The sequence below is a fragment of the Macrotis lagotis genome, chromosome 3 (assembly GCF_037893015.1).
Source record: "Macrotis lagotis isolate mMagLag1 chromosome 3, bilby.v1.9.chrom.fasta, whole genome shotgun sequence".
NCBI classification, from domain to species: Eukaryota; Metazoa; Chordata; class Mammalia; order Peramelemorphia; family Peramelidae; genus Macrotis; species Macrotis lagotis.
This window is the reverse complement of record NC_133660.1, coordinates 58,041,326-58,055,901: the sequence shown is the minus strand read 5'-3', so window position 1 is coordinate 58,055,901 and position 14,576 is coordinate 58,041,326. Positions and strand designations below refer to the sequence as shown.

At 36.7% G+C, this 14,576-nt stretch overlaps 1 protein-coding gene across 2 annotated transcripts in view; it reads right to left on the bottom strand.

The window, feature by feature from the left end:
• Positions 1–14,576, bottom strand: part of PAPSS1 (3'-phosphoadenosine 5'-phosphosulfate synthase 1) — a 118,727-nt gene that overhangs the window by 46,687 nt on the left and 57,464 nt on the right. For both annotated transcript variants that reach the window (XR_012476902.1, XM_074228742.1), the window contains exon 8: positions 9,796–10,001. Coding sequence is in view for 1 of the 2 variants with exons in the window: in XM_074228742.1 (XP_074084843.1) it covers positions 9,796–10,001 (206 nt within the window). In the remaining variant the exon portion in view is untranslated. The remainder of the gene's footprint in view (positions 1–9,795; positions 10,002–14,576) is intronic.

Below are 14,576 nucleotides of genomic sequence, written 5' to 3'. Positions count from 1 at the left end.
CTTTCAGATAAAGGCTCATTAACCCCTTTTTACAGTTGAGGAAACTGAGGCAGGTGAAATAACTTGCCCAGGATCACAGAGCCAGGTTTGAATTCAAGTCTTCCTGATTCCAGGTCCATTAGTATTCCCACAGGGCCACAGCTGCCTTTTCTAAGATATGAAAAGCTAGTACAAAGGCTTCCATTCACATTAAATTTGAATGTTGAAAGTTGTATATTTTAAGATGTGATAACTCTTTAATCAAACAAATATTTATTAAACTCCTACCATGTACCAGACACATACAATAACTACAAACAAATATTTATTTGAATTTATAATTTAAATTAATTAAACAAATATGCTCTTCAGAACAAAATGAAAAGGAGAAAGTGAGTGGAAAACAATCTCAGAAAAGGAATAAACTGAAGCCCTCCCAAACCAGAGAGTGAAGATAACTTAGAGAGGGATATAATCAAAAATATTCAAACAATTATAGAATTTTCACATGGAACAAAGATTATACTTTACTGTGTAGTTCTAGCAGCCAGTCGGGTAATATAGAGAGGATAGAGTGCTGAACTTAAAGAGTTAGGAAGACCTGAGTTCAAGTACTATATCAGACTCTTCCCAGCTGTCACCTTGGGAAAATCAATAAATCACTTTCATCCTTAGTTCCCTCATCTGAAAAATGGTGATAATAACAACAGCTATGTCATAGGGTTGTTGTGAAGATCAAATGAGATAATACATGTAAAGCAATCTGCAAAGCCCAAAGCATTAAATAAAGAATAGGTATTATTTATTATTATTATTATTAATATTATTAAACTAGGAACAACAGGTAGGAGTTAAAGGGAGGTAGATTTGAGCCCAATATAAGAAAGAGCTTCTTAACTATTAGAGTTGTCTGAAGATAAAAGTGGTTTGCTCACCAAGCTGCAAACTCAGGGGACAAAAAGTGAGTGGGGTTATTGATTCACATGCATGAGAGATGAGGTGGCAGACCAGCTGAGGGTACTAAACTACTTTAATTCTACTAATATGTCCTATTAAAAACAGACAATGTGCCTCGACTCTGGGGGATCCTCCGCCATAATGCCTTCTTCCTTCAACCCCATTCCTGGACTGCTTAGGGAAGTATGGTTAGGACAGTCACGAATCTGAAAGGTGGCTGGCTACATTAATGGTTTTAGCATTAAGTTTGGGCTGCTATTTAATTATCTTCCTCTTCTTAATAACTACTTCTCAAAATGCTTTTAACAACCCTGCCTACTCCACAGGAATAGCTGCAGGAATCCTTTTCCCTTAGCCCCGAGGCCCTCAGTTTTGTCCCATTGTCTCTTGATCTCTCAGATATCTTCAGAGTTCCACGTCATACAGCAGGAGCTATTTCAATTTTCATCCTCTCTTTCTTGAGAAGTCTGTTTCTTTCTTTACCATCTTCCCCTTGTCCTTAAGACTAACCCCTTCAACTGTGCTGATACTACCCCATTCCTGCCTCCTCCAAAGCAGTGGGGTTAAACTGAAATAGAAGGGCAGTTATCTAGGTGGCAACTAGAGCACTGGCCCTAAAGTCAGGAGGACTTGAGTTCAAATCTGACCTCAGACACTTAATTACCTATACGTGTGACCTTGGGCAAGCTACTTAATCCCATTGCCTTAAATTTTAAAAAATGAAAAAAAAATTGAAATAGAAAGTTATAGGGAAAGGGAAGGAGAGAAGTCTTTATTAAGCTCCTGCTATGTGCCAGTGGTGTCAGTGTAGAGAAGTGACTTATCCAGGGTCATGTAGTTAGTGTCCTGAGCAGCACTCTATCTGCTGTACCATGGAGCTGTCTTACTTAGGACACCTTTGTTGACTCTACTATACCTTACAAGGTTCTGTGCATAGAAGGCATAATAAATGCTCAATAATTATTTACTAATTGGACAGATGAACCAATAGAACTTTAGAGTTAGAAGAGGACTTTAAAATCATATAATTCAATTAAAATCATATAATTTAGAAGAGGAAATCAAGTCACAGAGGACTAAAGCAATCTGCTCATAGAAACAGTTAATAAGAAAAAAAGGTCTAGAACCCAGATCTCAGCCCCCAATCCTATATATTTTCTACTTCACCGCATGGTAACAAATATAAACAAAACCAAAATAACTTGTGGTGTGATTCTTCCCTCTCTTGTTTAACAATATCACTTGCTTTTGGCTCATCTTTTCCATCTTAATCAAATAGGTAGCTAGTTAGAAAACAATCAAGTTTTGACTGCTGAATCAAATATGGATAATAAAATAAATGATCTATTTTAAAAATTTAAATAACTCTTAAAATCAAATCACAGGTTATTATAAATTAAGAATTGAAAAATTGCTATCCTGCACACAATAAAATTTTTCAAAAGAAAACTGTCTCAAAATACCTTTTTAAAAATTACTCAATGCTTGAACAATTAATAGAAATGATAAACACCAAATGCATAAATTCTACTTGTGTTCTCTTATATTTCTATGAAATTGGTCCAAGTAAAGTTTTTCTGAAAGCAGGGGAAGCTCTAGTTACGATTATCATCCCAAAACATGACAAGAAACAGACCTTTTCATCTGAGAAATGTGTTCCATACCATTATATTACTGATATAATTCTGTGCATATATGCAAACATCTGCCAACAAAGCAAAGATGTGACTTCATTTTGGCAAACTTTGGTCCATTAAATGTGCTTCTTTGAAAATTGCATCACTTTAACCTTCACATCTATCACACTAAAATTGTTCTACCCTTCTCAAACAATAACCATGACACACAAAAATCTCTCAGATGCCTAGAAGCATACCAGCATATAACACATCATTTAAATGTCATGAAGAATAGGCTCCCTCATCAATGACAGCCAACAGGAGAAACTATCCTGAAGCAGTTTCTGACCAACTGAATCAAACAACCCTGCTTTCCTAACTGCCAGGGCTGGAGAAGTTAAGAGAAGTCAGTATCATTGTAAGCTGCCATATGTGTGGGGTAGGGCACCTTCTAAGAAAACAATATTCACAATAAATTAACTGGGCACTCAAGGAAAAGGATTCAAAAATCAAAATGACCATTTTTCAACCATAAATACCTATGTCTAGGAGCAGCAAATACAAAAGGAGAAATCTAGCCAGAATCAACAACTTTTTATGGTAGAAAAGAGTACAACACTGCTTTGATGCTTGCTAATGAGAATCTGGTAAAGTCAGGACAAACTGGGAAATGAGAGCTTATACTGAACTATGTCTAACATAATTTAGGTTAATTGGCTAGTCCTGGATACAATGATGTGTTCTCAGAAGATGAACAATTAAAGTAATGTGTATCCACGGTATAGAAAGGAACACTCTCCTTGTACCTCCTACAACATCCAACAACAGCTTCATTCCCCTGAAGAACAGTTACAAAGACTGTTTAATCCATTGTGACAGAAGTAGGAAAATAGGGTGTTCCTGTGAAGCCAGGAAACAAACAATTACATTTTCCATCCAAATTTACAGCAGATTGTAGACAAGACAAAGTGGACAGAGGGATGGTGCCATCTCAGCAAACAAAGCTTCTGAAAAGGAAATAGAAGAAAGCCTTAAGCCAGAAAAGCAGGATTCAATTTCCAGAACAGGAAGGAGTCAGGAAACATTTCAGTTCCATCTCTTTAAATACTTTATTTTAATGGGGCAATTGAAATGTGTATCCTAAATCTTATCCGGTGCCTGACTCTCATCTACTTGTAGTTTAGAGATCTGAATGACATTTTCAATTAAAAAAGCTATTTTTAATTATTATATAATTACAATCAGAGTCAGCTGAGTAGAACAGGGGAAGGAGTGCAAGGTCAGTGTTTTAGAATACCTGAGTTCACATCCAGTCTCAGACCCTTAGGAGCTATATGACCCTTGACATGTCATTTTATCGCTGCTTGCCTCAGTTTCTTCATCTGTACCTCACTGAATTAATATTTATAAAGTACTTTGTAAACTTCAAAGCATTATATAAGCAATAGCTATTATGACTGTTACTTGATTCCATGACAGTCCTCTATCATCACATAATTTTTAAATTACACTAACTAATACTAATTAATGTCTTCAGTAATAATGAGTTCAATGATATTAGAAAAGCATGGAAAGATTTGTATGAAATAATGAAGAGCAAAATGAGCAGAACCAAGAGATCACTGTAATACTGCTTTGAAAATGACTTTGAGTGAATAGGTTATTTCAACCATTATAAATATCCAAATTAACTATAAAGGACAAATGAAGAAAAATGTTCTCTGCATTCAGAAAAATACCTGATAAATAGAAATGTGTATAGTTTACACACACACACACACACACACACACACACACTCTCTCTTTTTGCTTAATGATAACCATCTCTAGGGCATGGTAGGGAAAGGGCAGGCAAAAAAAAAGAAAGAAAAATAAATCAACATTAACTTTTGTTGTATATTTGAAAGGAATAGCAAGTTATACTTCATAGATTTGTATACTTCATAGATTGTGTACAATCATCTTTTTTATTGTACTTTGTTATGGGAATGCTTGCTTTATTCCACCAATATGTACTAATGCAAAAACATAAAAGGAAAAAATCCAGCCTGCTTTCAAAAAAAACTTCAATAATTTGAACAAGTAATTTGTGATAATTCAGACAGTACTCAAATGAAGTTTATCTATGGAAAATAGTATAAACCAGTAGTACAAGAAAGTTGTAAAATAAAATCTTCATCTAACTAACTGAATAAAAGTCATTTCTGTAACATTAAAGAAAGGAGTGGAACCAAGATGGCAGAGAAAAGGTGGGGACTCTTATGAGCTCTCCATGAAACCCCTCCAAACACCTTTAAATAATGCCTCAAAACAAATTCTGGAGTCGCAGAACTACAAAAGGATGGGATATTTTCCAGCCCAAAACAACTTAGAAAGTTGGCCAGCAAAGGTCTGTTATACCAGGACGAGAGGGGAGTGTAGGCCAGTACAGCCAGTACAAGCCATACCCCAACAAACCAAGAATAAGCATTTGGGGTTACTGAATCATTGGCAGCAGTGATAGCAACAGTTTCTCTCTGTACACAAATGGACAGAAAGAGATTATAGGAATACCTTTGCTGGTACTAGAAGAAGGACTCTACAGCATTGCCCATATGTGGATCTGGGTTGTAGTCTTGGTTTGAGGCAAAAGGGGAGCTGGGTCCTAGGTCCTGCTTGTGGTCTCTCAGATCAGAGCACAGGCCAGGAGATCAGTAAACACATCTCTTCCCTAGATCACACCACCTTAAAAGAACTGAAGACTTACAGGTACCCAAAATTATCTGTGAAAAAAGCTACCCAAACAATCTGAACTTGGGACATTCCCCTCTCCACTCTAGAAGCAGAGCTCCACTTTAGCACAGAGTTAAAAATCAACAAATAGGGAGAAAAATGAGTCAACAGCAGAAAAAGATCCAGGCTATAGCAAGTTACTATGGTGGCAGGGAAGATCAAAACGCAGATTCAGAAAACAACAAAATCAAAACTGCTACATCGAAAGCCTCAAAGAAAAAAATAAATTGGTCTCAGGCCATGAAAGCACTCAAAAAAAAAAAAAAGATTTTAAAAATCAAGCAAAAAATGTAGAACAAAAACTGGAAAGAAATGAGAGCAATACAAGAAAATCATGGGAAAAAAGAGTCAACAGCTTGGGAAAGGAGGTAAAAATAATGTTTAAAAAGAATAATACTTTATAAATAATAAATAAATAAAAATACGTTTTTTAAAAAGGTCACTAAATGGTAAAAGAGGCACAAAAATCCAATAATAAGAATACAATGTAAAGCAGAATTGCTCAAATGGAAAAACATATACAAAAAATTCACCTAACAGAACTTCTTAAAAAGCAGAATTGGACAAATGAAAAAGGAATTACAAAAGCTTACTGAAGGAAAATAGGTCTTTAAAAATGAGAATTGGGTAAGTAGAAGCTAATGACTTTATAAGGCATCAAATAACAAACAAAATCAAAAGAATAAAAAATAGGAGAAAATGTGAAATACCTCATTAGAAAAACAACTGACCTGCAAAATAGATCCAGGAGAGATAATTTAAGAATTATTTAATAACCTAAGAATTACTAGACTATGAATAAAGTACCTGAAAGTCATGGTCAAAAAAAAAAAAGAGCCTGGACAAATGTCCTTCAAGAAAACTGCCCTGATATCCTAGAACCAGAGGATAAAAGTCATTGAAAGAATCCACCCAACTCCTCTGAAAGTGAAAACACTAAGGATTATTACAGTCAAATTCTAGAATTATTAGGCCAAGAAGAAAATACTACAGGCAACTAGGAAGAAACCATTCAAAAAGCTACAATCAGGAAAAAAAAAAGCTACAGTCAGTATTACACAGGTCTTTTAGATTAAATATTAAAGGATCATAGATAGGGTCTAGAATATGATATACTGGAAGACAAAGGAGATTGGATTACAACCCAAAAACCAACTAGTCTGCAAAATTTATTGAAATCTGAGGTTTTCCTGATAAAGAAACCAGATCGTAACAGAAAATTCAATCTTCAAATAAAAGACTCAATAACATAAAAAGGTAAACAGGAAATGAAAAACGTTAATCAATGAAAGCCATGACCAAAAAGATAAAATCTAGACATCACTCTTCAAGAAATTATCAGGGTGGCTAGGTGGCGCAGTTGGATAAAGCACCGGCCCTGGAGTCAGGAGTACCTGGGTTCAAAATCCAGTCTCAGACACTTAATAATTACCTAGCTGTGTGGCCTTGGGCAAGCCACTTGACCCCATTTGCCTTGCAAAAAAACCTAAAAAAAAAAAAAATTATCAAGGAAAATCACTCTGCTGTTCTAGGACCAGAAGGTAAAATAGAAAGTGAAAAAAATCTACTACTCATCTACTGAAAGAGATTTCAAAATGAAAATTTCCAAAAATACTTAACCAAATTCAAGAGCTCCCTGGTCAAAGGAAAATACTGCAGCAGCTGGAAAGAAATAATCGTGAAGTCATAATTAAGATAAGACAAGAAATAGCAGCTTCTACATTAAACAAGAGGACTTGGAATATGATGTTCTGACATAGGGCAAAAGACGAATCACCTACCAAACAAAACTGAGTATAATCTTTGGGGAAGAGGGGGTGAAACAGGAGAAGGGGGGTATAGACATTCAATGAAACAGAGGATTTTTTTTTTAGGTTTTTGCAAGGCAAATGGGGTCAAGTGGCTTGCCCAAGGCCACACAGCTAGGTAATTATTAAGTGTCTGAGACCGGATTTGAACCCAGGTACTCCTGACTCCAGGGCCGGTGCTTTATCCACTGGGCCACCTAGCCACCCTGAAACAGAGGATTTTCAAGCAGTCTTGATGGAAGACCAGAGCTGAATATAAATTTTAGCTTTCAAATATAAGACTCAAAAGAAGCATAAAAAATAAAGAGGAAAGAGAAATTATAAGACTCAATAAGGTTAAACTGTTCACATATCTACATGGCAAAATGATACTCGCAACTCCTAAATCCTTTCTCATTACTAGGGAAGTTAGAAGGAATAAACAGAGGGCACAGGTGTGAGTTGAACTGATGGGATAATTACCTAAAAAAATAAAATTAAGGGGTGAGAAAGAAGAAGGCATTGAAAGAAAAAGGGAGAGGCAGAATGGGATAAATCATCTGCCAAAAAAATGAGGCCTAAAAGAGCCCATTGGTTCCACGTCTTCCTTCCAAAGTCAAGCAGATGAAGTTTAGGTCTTCAAATATTTCAAGTCAGCTATAATATACACACCTTTTCTTCTCCAGGCTAGACTTCCATTTCCTTAAAATGATCTTCAAATTGCATGCTTTCCAGTTTCTCCACTACCTTGGTCACCTTCCTTTAGACACCCTCTAATTATTCAATATCCAGGCTCATATACAGTGCCACATTTGAACACAATACTCCCAACATGGCCTGCCCAGCACAGAGCACAGCATATTAGCTTCCTTCTCTTTCTAGACATGCTGCTATGATCATGATCTGACCCTGAATTAAGTTTTTGTGGCAGCCACAGCAAATCTGCCTCATTTTGCACTTATAGGCAACCAAGGATGTATAGGGTTTTCAGGGAGGACCACGAGCTCTGGCATGAGAGCTTGCCAAGTCATTTTCAAGGATGCTTTGGTGTCTACCTGTCACCCAACTCCCATCATTCCAAGAAGCTGTAGCACATGCAGCAGCTACATCCTGCTAAGCTAGGCCTCAAACCTATTGGTGAATTAGGGCAATGCCAACCTAAGCATTTGGAGACTTCCCCTGGCCAAATGGTGGCTGAGAACAATTTGTCCCCATGTCCATGAAGGCGGCTGTAACAGTGTTGTGGAGTGCCCAGAGCTGCTCAGACATCGAGAGGTCAAGGATCCACTGCATCCCAGGCCATCACTAGCCACTGGAAGACTCAGGAAGAGTGAGGCTGATGACTGTGCATATCTGCTTCACTTAAATCCAACTCAAGTCAAGACATCACCATGAAACAAGGGATGAATAGCAACGATAGCTAATTAAAACCCTTGGATCTGACATATCTTATTCATCCTGCATTAGCTCAGCTGATTTTTTTGAACCCACAGGCAGGACTGCTGTACCACATATTACCTATTCCTACTTGCTGCATGCGATCTGCAACTTTGATGAAAGGGTCAACTACAGCTTTATCTTTGCTGAGAAAATGTTTGGACAAAATATTGTTGAATGAGAAGCCTGCAGCATCCCTTCTCCTTTTAGTTTTCATATGTATCTATAAAATCAATTCTCAAACCTCAAAACCATGACTTTCAAAAAATATTTTTAAAACTGTATTTCAGTATAGTTACATAGGGTGTCCCCAACGTCTTAATGCGTTTTTAAAGTGGCTTACAAATGAAGTGATGAGCTCCCTGGCCCTGGAGATGTGGCCACTGTGGTTATAGAAGGAATTCTTCCATGAGTCAGGGAGCTGAACTGGATGGCCCCAAGGTCTCTATCAAGTCTCTCAAATATATTGAATATCCTTGAATTTAGTATGTAAAATCTACAAAAACTTATCACAGTGAGTTAATTTTCTATCTAATTTTTTTAAGTTTAATTAAAAAAGGTACTAACTCTTTTAAGACTGATTTCCTTGGTAACCCCAGGTATTTTGTTTTAGGCATCTGAAATCATTTTTTTCTGAAAAGGTCATCACAAAAAAGGTTACGTATATCTGGATAAATTAATTTTGAATCTACTTAAACTGTAAGATATCTAGTCCATATCTCTCCATTCAATTCACAATGATACTGTGAGAAATTTTGCCAAATTACTTAATGAAATGTAGATATATTATTCCCATGGCATTCTCCTAACCCCCTAGTCCTGTTTTTGTGCAAAAACAAAGGGGTCGAGGGAAGCTAGGTGGCACAGTGGAGGGAGCACTGGCCCTGGAGTCAGGAGAACCTGCGTTCAAATCTGGCCTCAGACACTTAATAAATTAATTACCTAGCAGTGTGCTAGGGCAAGTCATTACTTGCAAAAAAAAAAAAGGGGAGGGGGTCAGATTATTCTGGTATGACTTTTTCCTGGTGGACTCATGATGTGTCCCATAACTGCTTCTCCACCCCCAAGAGACAAGGTCAGGAATAAATGGTTTCAATCTCTCCACCTAGTTGAGTGATCTTGAATCTGCAAGGCTTTGCTATCCCAATCAAGCAGCCCAACAGCAAGATCATAATGGTCATGATAAAACACAAGCTAACACAGATCACTAGAAATTCAAAGACTTAAGGAAGGGGTAATAGAACCTTGATGTATGGGTGTTCCTTGCAGGTTGTTCCCCATTGTCGAGCACAGCGTTCTTCTTTTCTGTGTTCAAAGAACTCTGGATTTCGGAGAATGGCCACTCGACGACCCTCATACATCAGAGCAAATGCTGTACAGCCATCCAGTCGCTCTCTGTCCTCTTGAGTAGCTGACAGAACTATAGGCACTGACAAGTTAATCACTCCTCCTATGGGAAAGAGAAAAAAACACACATGCTTATGGCCCAGGTTATCAGACACTCCCTTGAAAGTTTAGGGGGCATTCTTCGTGCTAAGATTATTCTGGGCTCAAGTCTATACCCATGCTCCATTAGTACTCAGAAAAATAGGTATCAAATGCCAACAGAGAAGCAGCTACTTTGTGCAGGGCAGGCAGACCTACTGCTAACCAGAGCCTGTGTTTTAGAAAAATGGCCAAATGAAATGTTGTCCACACAAGGATTCTGCAGCAACCTAGGAACCACCCTGGCACATACTGTGGACCCCAGAGCTGTTGCTTATAACTAGTGTGAGAAAATACAACTGAAATATAAAGGGGGGAGAGTGTGCTGAGAAGGCAGCTTGTGATGCCGACTTGCCATACTGGTCTTCATTAAACAAGTACTTGGACCCTTCATGTCTAACTAGACCTCTACACTGAGGGCTTGAGCCCCTCTGAGCAGTCTTGAAGAAGCCTCCCATTCCCTTCTCAGAATCCTCCTTCTCAAGAATTGAAGAAAATGCTAAATTTCAGTTTGAGGAGAGGAAAGATTCTTAAATTAAGACTCCCAGATTAAGAACCAGGGTTTTAGACAACACTAATGCTCTATAATAAACATTCTTGGCCCTTTCCTGACTCTGCACCTTTCTAACTGATATGCTCTATGTGGTGGTAAGTGGTTGTGGTGGTCCAACTCTTTGTGACCTCATTTGGAATTTTCTTGGCAAAGGTGGTAGAATAATTTGTCAGTTCCTTCTCCAGTTCATTTTACAGATGAGGAACTGAGGCAAACAAGATCTAGTATCTTGCCCAGGATCACCTAACTAATAAGTCAAATTTGAATGTACTCTATCCACTGCACCACCTAACTGTCCTTGTGTTGGGTATAATATATCAAAAGGAAGGCAGGGCTCCACTCCCAGCCCATAAGCATGAGAGAATGCACCTCCTAGCATCTTTCCAAAGCTAACAGGATACCTGCTGGCAAAATATCTAGCTCCTACACAGTGCAGGAGGGCAGAAATTCCTTATAATGTCATCATTAACCTCACTATCACTGGTCACAAAGTATAAGCAGGATTCACAGTTGGCTGGCTCAATTTAAGGACCCTTCCCCTCTCCCCAATCCAACCTGACCAGAAGGCCAGATTCCAACCTGATCCATTTTGTTTGCTCCTGCTTACATGGTAAGAAAGCAGATTTTCTTGGATGAATGTCCAACAAATCCATGTGGATTTGTTTAAGTGAAGTCATCAGACTGAAATGACATATACTACCCTTGTTTCAGAAATCAAAGTATCAGCAGAAATCTCTTTGGACAAGAGAAGCAAAAACAAAATTAAAAAATAACTGCTGACGGTCTTAAAATTACTAACATTCCTTTCAGATGAAGCAAAGGATAAAAGGGTCCATTTGCATCACAGATAGACAACCATTCCTACAGAGGAGGGATTCCTAACCTTTTCAGTCTGTCTTGGACCCCCTTTAGCAGTCTGATGAAGCCTGGGATCCCTGGGAGAATCATTTTTTAAAGTGCACAAATTAAAATATAAAGTATTATAAAGGAAACCAAAGATTAGTATAAATCAAGATGTAGTTTTTCCCCCATTCAAGTTTACAGATGCCCTGAAACCTCTGGGTCCATGGAGCTCAGGGCCCTTGCTACAGAGGAAATGACAATTGGATCTTGTTTTTTTCTGCTGAGGGAGAAAATCAAAAGGTGAAATTTCATCTATATGTTTGCAATTAAGATCTCTAGGAAAGTATGGCTAACTCACCAAAGTCCAAAAGTAGATCTCAGAAAAACTGCTTTGTTTTACTTTACAGCACTCAGACTGAAATTAGCAGTAATTTAACAGGCCACCATCATAGTTAATAATAGTCCACTCAATGCAGTAAGCTACATTTTCCAACAGAAATTACACTGTAAAGTTAAAGGTTAGTGTGGGTTTTAATTGTTATGAACTAATAACCACAATCCTTAGTAACTTTCATGACTTTATATATTTGTCAATAAATCAAAATAATGCCATCAAAAATGAATGTCTTTAAAGTCTTAGAAAATTATATTTATAAAAGCTTGAAAATATTTATGCATATATGTTTATAATATTTAACTACTTTCACTGTTTGCAGAAAATATGATGGGATACTAAAGAAAATCCTAGAAAATCAATTAAAGACTACTTGAAACAACAACTTTAGCAAAGTAGAAGGATATAAAGTAAACCTACCTAAATCACCAGCATTTCTGTATATGAACAAGGTTCCAACAAGGAATAGAAACAGAAATTCCATTTAAATTAACTGTAGACAACATAAAATACTTAGGAACCTACCAAGACAAACCCAGAAATTATATGAACAAAAAACACTTTTCATACAAATAAAGTCAGATCCACACAACTGGAAAAATGTCAATTCCTCAAGGGTAAGCCAAGCTAATATAATAAAAATGACAATTCTACCTAATTTAAATTACTCATTCAGTGACATACCAACCAAACCACCAAAAACTATTTTATAATGCTAGAAAAAATAGTAACAAAATTCATCTGGAGCAACAAAAGACCAAGAATAACGAAGGAATTAATGGGGGAGAAAAATGCAAAGGTAGGTGGCCAAGCTGTACAAATCTAAAACTGTATTGTTAAGTAGCAGTCATCAAAACTGTCTGATCCAGGCTAAGAAAGAGAACTAGATCAGTGGACTAGATCAGGTACAAAAAAAAATGGCAAATGACTAAAATAATCTACTGTTTGATAAACTCAAAGGCTCTAGCTTCTGGGATAAAAACTCACTATAAAAATCTCACACCCATACCAAAATTAGATCAAAATAAGTAGAGGATTTAGACATAAAGGACAATACCACAGACAAATAAAGAGAACAAGAACTACTCTATCTGTCAATCTATGGAGAGGGAAGAAGTTTATGGACCAAACACTATTAATTGCAAAATAGATGATTTTAATCACATTAAATTAAAAAGGTTTTGCACTAATAAAACCAATGCATTCAAGATTAGGAGGAATACAGAAAGCTGGGAAACAATTTTCACAATTAGTGTTTTCAATAAAGGATTCATTTCTAAAATATAAGAAAACTGAATCAAATTTATAAGAATACAAGTCATTCTCCAGTTTGATTAAATGATCAAAGTATATAAACGGGCAGTTTTCACATGAAGAAATTAAAGCTATCTCTAGTCACATGAAAAAATGATCCAAATCATTTTTGATTAGACAAATACAAATTAAAATTCTGAGGTATCACTTCATACCTATCAATCTGACTAAGATGACAAAAAAGGGAAACTGTCAATGCTGGAGAAGTTGTGGGGAAACTAGGACACTAATAGAGTTGTGAATTGATCCAACCCTACTGGAGAACAATTTGGAACTCAAAGAACAATAAAACTGTGCATACCCTTCCATGCAACAAAATCAGTACTAGTTGTATCCCAAAGAGATCATAAAAAAGGGGAAAAGATTCACATGTACAAAAATATTTATAGCAGTTCTTTTTGTAGTAGCAAAGAACTGGAATCAATTGGGAAATGGTTTAACAAGTTATTGTATATGAATGGTGTACAAATGTTATTTATTTATACATGTATATGTAAGAAATCATGAGCAAGACTGGAAAGACTTGCATGAACTTATGCTGAGGGAAGTGACTATAACCAGAAGAACACCGTGCACATTAATAGCAACATTGTGAGATGGATCAAGGATGATGGGCACAGCTCCTCTCAACAGTTCAGCAATCAAAAGACAACCCTGAGGGACCTGTTATGGAAAATGAAATCCATATCCAGAAAGGAAAAAAAGGGGCTGATAGGTGGCACAGTGACACCAGCTCTGGAATCAGAAGTCTAGTTTTCTTTGTAAATCTCGATTTTAAAATTTTTATTTAATGCATTTAAAAACATAATTCTGGGGGCAGTTAGGTAGCAACAGTGGATAGAGCACTGGCCCTGGAGTCAGGAGTACCTGAGTTCAAATCCGACATTTAATAATTACCTAGCCGTGTGGCCTTGGGCAAGCCACTTAACCCCAATGCCTTGCAAAAAACAGAAAGAAAAAAAATGGACTCTAAATGCAGAGCAAAGCATACTTTTCTTCTTAAAAACTTCTTTAAAAGTCCCCTTTTTTAAAATTTAAATTAAATTAAAATTAAATTTAAAATTTCATTCAATTGAAGATGACATGATGGTCTACCTAGAGAATCCCAAGAATCCCAAGAAATCATCCAAAAAACTACTGGAAACAATTAGCAATTTTAGCAAAGTTGCAGGTTATAAAATAAACCCTCTTCAACTTTTCTATATATATGTCTAGCAAGATACAGCAGGAAGAGCTAGAAAGAGAAATCCCATTCAAAGTATCCTCAGACAATATAAAATACCTGGGAGTCTATTTGCCAAGACAGACTCAGAATCTTTTTGAAAACAATTATAAAACACTTCTCACACAAATTAAATCAGATTTAAATAACTGGGCAAATATCAACTGCTCATGGATAGGCAGAGCTAATACAATAAAAATGACAATTCTACCTA